The sequence below is a fragment of the Limulus polyphemus genome, unplaced genomic scaffold (assembly GCF_000517525.1).
Source record: "Limulus polyphemus unplaced genomic scaffold, Limulus_polyphemus-2.1.2 Scaffold959, whole genome shotgun sequence".
Classification (NCBI taxonomy): Eukaryota; Metazoa; Arthropoda; class Merostomata; order Xiphosura; family Limulidae; genus Limulus; species Limulus polyphemus.
Window position 1 is genome coordinate 164170 of NW_013666569.1, and position 7752 is coordinate 171921.

General features: G+C 31.2%; 1 protein-coding gene across 4 annotated transcripts in view; it reads left to right on the forward strand.

Annotated features, from left to right (window-relative positions):
* The window catches only part of LOC106461435 (E3 ubiquitin-protein ligase HERC2-like), a 295564-nt gene that overhangs the window by 159554 nt on the left and 128258 nt on the right, over positions 1–7752 (forward strand). For all 4 annotated transcript variants that reach the window (XM_022388408.1, XM_013921254.2, XM_022388410.1 and 1 more), the window contains exon 41: positions 5655–5983. In XM_022388408.1, coding sequence (XP_022244116.1) covers positions 5655–5983 — 329 coding nt within the window. The remainder of the gene's footprint in view (positions 1–5654; positions 5984–7752) is intronic.

Sequence of the window (7752 nt, forward strand, 5' to 3'; positions counted from 1 at the left end):
AGGGCAATAAAACAATAAAATTTAATTAAATAATGCACCAAAGAATATAGAATAATAACATGCAAAAAGTAGACAAGATCACTTACCTCTCAAAATTGTCCTGGCTTTCTAACTATGTGACAAGAGCCTTTACAAATTCATCTAAGCTAGTCGTTAACTTTCCCATGGGAATGAATCTTGTACTGTGAGTGAAATTGATGAAATTCTGTTCAGAATACAACGTTATGCAATACGTCATTTGATAGATGAAAACCTTGACTTTCTATTGGTTATGGGTAATATATAATGAAATGTAAGAGAGAACTATCAATGTATTTTGAAAGAGAAGATGTGACAGGTGGGTGTGGCAGGAGTGGTCTGATTTTCTATTCGATAGCTCTGTAACCAAACAAAATTGAAGACTAAAAATTATGGTTTATCTGAGAAATAATAATTTTATAGAGAGTAATTTACGTTTAATTTCATACATTTTCAAGGGGTGATGGATAAAATAGGGATAATGACATGCTAAGATGAAATGTGTCACGTGGGTCACACTAGTGGAAATTCAGGATTTTTTTAATATTACCTTGTAAATTAAGAATTTAAAACTTTAAAATATGGATTATTAGCTAAGATTATATGCTATTCTAATTGGTATAACATAAACAAAATGTAGTATAATAAAATTATGAATGTAAGACTTTCAATCTGGCTCCTGCCAGCACTTGGTCTCCTTTTGTGAAGTTATCCTGAGTTGCAACGATATATAATTGTTATGGGATCAAAGTAACTTATTTAAGGCAAGTGGAGCATGACGAGAAGCTGATCGGTGATTGGTAAAACACTAATATTATGAGTTTTTTTTGGCTCCTGAGGCCTCACTAATTTTTAGCTCTGCAATATATGTCAAACAATATACAAGATGGTAAGGAAAAAAAAAGAATAAAGACTGAAGGTAAAGATGAGGATTTGCAGCTAATAATTTTTATATTATTTTGAAAGTGTGGGTTTTTAGGCTGTGTTATACACTTCGGAATTAGATAATTATAATTATGGAGATTGTGTGGTGCTAGTATGTTCAAGTACAGGCAATATGTTGGGTTTTTTTATTGTATCTAAATCCAAAGGTTATATAAGAATGAATATGATATGAGTACTTTTGGTAAAAGTTCTATTTAATAGCAGTTTTTGTTTAACCCTTTCCTTATGGCTAAATAGTGATTTTTGTGTGTCATGGGGTACATAGTCTTCTGCTTTGGCTCAGATTACATGTTATGATGCCCATAATACACCATCTATAGTTTTTAATGAATTAGAAATACAAATTAGCAATACTGACAAGCTAGAATATAAAATAAGAACCTCCTACCTTTTCTATTAGGTGAGATATCATTATATTTACTGAACCCACCATAGTAGCTCTGCCCACTGCTTCCTCTTTTGAAAATACTTGTTTATCTATGCCCATTTCTCTTAAGTACATGATTATATACAATCAATAGTGCTCATATTGAACTACGGAATCTTGTTTGTCTTCCTAAAGTATCTATTAGTTCGTCAAGAAATTAATGTAGCATTTTGGAACACTTTCATTAACTACCCCCCAAAAAAACATACATCACATATAATAGTTAAATGAACCACCTAAATGTCACATTAGTGTAGCCTATATAATGTGTAAAGTTTAGTATACTCTAATCCCTTAAAGTGATGCCACACGATGAGACACACATTCGGCATGTAATGCAGTTTGAATCACAAGGGAAACGACGCCTCTGTAGCCACAAAGAATGTCAAAGAAGTTTATGGAAATGTTTTGAATGTTTGTAAGTGTCAACAATGGTTCAGCAAATATTCTTCAGGTGACTTTAGCTTAAAAACTGTGATGGTAGGGGCCGACATGTTGGAATTGATATTGATGCTCCAAAGACGCTTGTTGAGTCTAACCCAAGACAACACACTTGTGAAATGGCCCTGATATTGCATGTCTCTCATGAAACAATACATAAACCTCTAAGGAATATGGGAAAACTTCATAAAGAAGGTGTTTGGGTGCCTCACGAACTCTTCGATGATCATCGTTTCCAACGTGTGAATGTTGCTTCATTTCTTTAGGCGCGTAAAGCACGTGAACCATATTTGGACAGAATTGTCACCGGTGATGAAAAATGGATTCTCTATGTGAATATGAAATGCCAAAAACAATGCCTCAGTCCTAGACAAAAACCACTTCTGACCCCAAAACCTAGACTCCATCCTCAGAAAGTGATGCTTTGCATTTGGTGGGACATCAAAAGAGTAATTCATTTTGAACTCCTCAATCCACAGCGAACTGTCAATGCAAAGATCTATAGTCTGAAACTGGAATGTTTATAAATCGAGCTCTTCATCAGAAACGCCCTTCACTCGTCAATCGGAAAGGTGTTCTTCTTCTCCACGACAATGCATGTCCACATGTAGCACGTTTGACTCAACACATAATTATGGAGTTGTGTTGGGAAGTTCTCCCCATCCACCATATTCTCCAGATATGGCACCATCAGATTACCATATTTTTTGTCTGCTGCAACACCATCTTAATGGGAAAACATATGAAAATGTGGAAGGTGTTAAAGAAAACATTGAAATGTTTTTTGCTTTAAAGCCATGTGATTTCTTTAATCAGGGCATTAACAACCTGATTGTAAGGTGGAAAAGCATCATCGATAAGAATGGAGACTATTTAATAAATGTTTTGTTTTGATATATATGTTGTTTGGGTTTTTTCATCTAAAAAAAGCAACATTAATTTCTTGACAACCTAATACATGGGTAAAGCCTTTATTTATAACTGTTGGAGAATTTGATATGTGATAATCAAGGTGATATTCTGATCAGAAAGGAGATTTTTTAAACCTAAATACAGCTTTTTTACAAAGCCCGTTAAACTACAGTGGATTTTGTTGTATCGGTATAGTAATTTATAGTTTCTTGTTGTTCTAAATTGCATGTATAAAGTCTACAAAAATTAATTTTTTATATTCTCCTCATGCAAAATTCAATAAGGCTGAGCAATTACATCGCATGAGTACAAACATTTTGTAATATTGTAATAAAGGTCATTGTTTTCCTTTTTTATATTTACTGTTCAATGTTTTGAGAAAAATAACTGAAATTTAATAATTTATTTGTAAATAGTAATAATGTATATATATATATATATAATGTATGGTAACTGAAGTGTTACTGTCTGTTGCAAAATACTGGTACATTAAAACTAAGAAGAGTAAGACATTTGTATTTTGTAAAGACCAGTTTTATGCTATTTGATACAGTAACATGAGCTACATGTGCATCTCTGAATTATAACTTGTGTAGCAGGATTGTTAAATATATATATACTGTTATGAGTTTTAAGCTATTTAGAATAAAGAGTTGTGGTATCCTGTTACAATTTGCTGTCATTCTACAAATAAAAAAGGGTAATTTAGATTTATTTCCTCATTTTTTATGGTGGGTAAATTAAGGGTAATATAGAGTTAGGGTAGAGAAAATAACAGATAAAATATAAAGTTTTTACAAAAAAAAATTTTATTTAAGAGGTTTTAGAGACTATGCAAGTGAAATTTGCCAATTTTCAGATAAAGAAACTATTGGATAGTCAACATTCTGAAAGCAAAACTTTTCTAATAAATCTTTAGTTAGAATATTTAACTAAAAAATCATACTTATTTTGTACAAAAGCCTTGTAATGTTTATTCATAGTCTGTGAAATTTTATGAAGGTATGCCTATGTTTCAAAAGTTATGGTATTACAAATTTCATGGTTACTTTAGTGATTACGTAGTGGGTGCAGTACACCTGCCCTCAGTCAAGGCCTAAGTGTAATAAGTAATGTAAGAACAAAATGAAAAATTTGACACTGGAGTGGTGTAATACTATTATGTAAAATCACTGTTAGTAGACTTGTGTATGGAAGCACATTACGTTGAAACAGTAACAAAGTAACAAACAATGATTTATTAGTATAATGAAAATATTTTATGTAGTAAACATAGTGCATGTTTGAACAGGGCATGGATTGAAAAAAAGAGATAAATTTTCTGTTTAAACAAGTAATATATTCTTGACATAAAATAATTTTAATTATGCATATAAATTGTTTTTTAATTTACTGTAACTGTCAGTGACGAACATATTTGTGTACAGTAAAACTTTTATTTATCTAAGTTACTTCAGTCTCTACTATTACAATTATACATCATGCAACTCTATACGTTGTGGATTTTTTAGCAGCAGGTCTGATTCCACATATGAAGTGTCTTATGTGTACTATTAGAATTCACAGCTGAGTTATTTGTAAGTAAAATCTGGCAGTCTTGTGAACAAACAAAAGTTGAATAAATCTGAAACTTTTTGGTAATGTGATTGATTGATAGATATGATGTCAACTTAATTTAAAGATTTCAATACTTTTTATGTAGGTGAGCTTGATGCACACAGTTTCAAAGCACTTGCAAAAACATTACAGTGAGCTCTGGATGTTTTTGTTTATGTATACAGTTGTTTTATAGATATTGGAAATATTACTTTTCTGTAGTATATGGTTATCAACTGAAAGTTTTATATATATTTTTGTGCATGTAAACAAATCAGAAGATATTCATTTAATAAATACTTGACCTGTGAGAAACATACTTGTAAAAGAATATTCCATTTTACAGTAGTGAATTTGTTCCTCCTTTGTATTAAAAGTCAAAACATGAAATCAAAATAGTTTAAATCTATAATGCGGTTTATGCTTCAATAGCTTTTTGGGAATTAAATTAAAAAGTGTGATTGGTATGTAGTATCATAAACAAATGAGAAAACTGCCTTTGTTTTGTAAGCTCTGATAAAATACCAATAATTTGAAGGTAGTGTGAATGATCATGTTGAAACTTTGGAACATGACATTTAAACAACCTGTGACTTTTAAGATACAGCCTGTTTTGTCTTTATTAAACAATATATAAGTAATGATCTGCAATTTCACATTTTATTATTATATTTATTAGTTCAATAATACATTTCAGGCATAGATCAAATGGTTGGGGAATAACAATTTGGTCAGGAAGTTTAATTCTACCCCCAAACTGTAGGAATCATATGAAATGACTGGTTTGTACTTAACATTGATCATTGGAATGTGTGTTAAAGTGACAAAAGTCCCATGTTTATTATTCATCCTAACTGTAAATAATGTGAACATTTGGTGCCCCAAAAGAGCCTAGAAAGCACATAAGATCTCCTAGTTTCTTAGGCCCTTGGACTTCCAGCTTTTATAGGTTGGGAAAAAGGACCAGTCTAAACTTTCATTTGTTGTTCTCATACCTGATGAAGATATTGCTAGAAATGTTGTTTGCAAAATATAGCTAGTAGATGAAGCTGGTTACACTATCCTGTATGAAGTATAAATGCATGTTTTTAGATTGGTTGTTTTGGAAATCCGAGTTTTAAACTAACTGCTTCAAATGTTTTTGTTTTTTTTGCATATTATTCATTCTCACTGTTATTGGTACTTGTCTTCCTTAACTGTTTTTACATACAAAATAAGAAACTGATCAGTATTTGTCAGTTTGGATAATTTAATGTTGTAGCTTAAGCTATAATTGTGTTGTCTAATAACTTTTTTTTTATGTTTATTTTAACAGTAGGAGGAATCAGTATGAAACTTCTACAGCAACAGCAGATCCTCTTAGCTTTACTGAAAGGGACGAGAGTGTTGTTTGGCAACCAAGAGCTTTTACGACAAATTTTGCTTCAGTCTTGCAGCCTTGACTCTTCCCCTCTTGAAGCCTTGGCTACAGCTAGTATTGAAGCTGTGGGACCAACTTCATTGACACCCCTTGCTGCCTCCACATCATCAATTGAGGAAAGTTTCAGTGAGGCATCTCCTCTACCACTTCTTATCCAACATTTGACTTCAATAGCCACTCAGCCTTCTCCATTAAAAGCAATTTTCCCTAAAGAAGAACTAGAGGTAAAATGAATAGTGGAATACATAAAATAATATTGATATTGTGTATTTTTGTATCACTTATGAGAGGTTTAAGAAATTTAAGAGTAAACATTTGAAAAACTATTATTTCTTGGGTTTAACTCAAAACTGGTTGATAAATTTTCACTTTTGTCTGTGAGATGTCATAAAAAATGTAAATTATATAATAAGTAATAGCTTACATGCTGAACTTACCTGATTGAGTTCTGGCCTCAGTTTATAAACGAGTAAGCTCTATTTTATACAGAGACTGCGTTCACCATTGGCCCTTGTTAAGATCTTAAAGTAATTTGAATGGAAGAGTACATCACATTTATCTAAGGCATACTCCAATATGTACATGATCTATTTGGTGCTCTTAAGTTTGCATCTTCTTTCACTTCTGTTGGCATTTCTACTGTCATGGATCTTACATAACATTGCTTGGAAAAAAGATATGCAAGTTCATAAAATACATTTGATGTTTTCAATGAAAAAAAAATGAACTTTATATCTGAAGTTATACTGCAGGCAAAATGTAGGTTTAAAAATGTATCACTACTGTACCCAATAAAGTAAAGTGCATTATTGTTTTTTAATAGATGAATATTTTCCAGTAAATGGTGAAGTTATGTAAACTGGACATTCAGCTACTTCACATGTTGGACGCTTACCCGAATTTTTTGGTCAGTCAGATAAATAGGAAAGTCATTTTTGCGTCGCAAACTTTTGATGTTAGTTGTTTATGCAAAAGTGAAGAATTACGGCATTTTCTTTAAACATAGTTGATACATAACTTCAAAAAAGTTAAAATAAAGTTTAGTGAATTTTTCATATTTTAAACATTGCATTCAAAGTCACCATCACAATTATGCACTAATGTATCAAGAAATGCAAGTTTATGATCTTGCTTATGTTCCTCAGGAAACTTGGTATTTTTGTGTTTACTTTATGAATATTCTAAAGTTTAAGGAATATGATTTTGATCTTTAAAAATATGAAAAGTATTGTCTACAATTTGAAGGTGGGCGAGTTAACTGATATCCTTCGAGCATCAATTACATTTTTTAGTGTCTTGTAAACTAATTGATTAATCAAACTTATAATTATTTGATTAATGTCACAAAAATAATCAACTAATCAAAATTAAGAATTCTGATTATTACTGTTTTTGACTATTCCAACAATTGATAAACCCTCTCATTACTGGTAGGTTAAAGTGAGCATGTCACAAAATTGTAGAAAGTTATATTCAAAACTTAACTATTTATTGCCATTGCATATGAATAAACTTGGTATCAAAATGTAGTTAATAAATTAACTTTTAATATTATATAAGATTTGAGCTCTTCATTTTATACAGAAGTAATTAAAAACCCTCAATCTCCCCGGGTATGAGAATTGTGACATTTGTTCTCTAGGTCTTCCCTCTTCTCTAATTTATACATCACCCCTCTTAGAAGTACGAAATTTAGTGTAAATTGCTCATTATGATATAGTTATGACTCAGGCAAGGCATAATTTTTAGTCTTCAATCATATTTGTTTACAGAGCCATAAACTAGAAAATCAGACCCACTTGCCATGCCCACCTGTCACATCCTCTCTTTCACAAATTGCTAATAGTTCTCTCTGTCATTTTATACTACATTATTTATAAAAAATAGAAAGCCAAAGTTTTAGTCTAACAAATGAAAATATTATATTATGTTGTTTTCTGTACAGGGTATTGTCTATCTTGCCTCCAATTTGAAAATTTCTCTCAAAGTATTC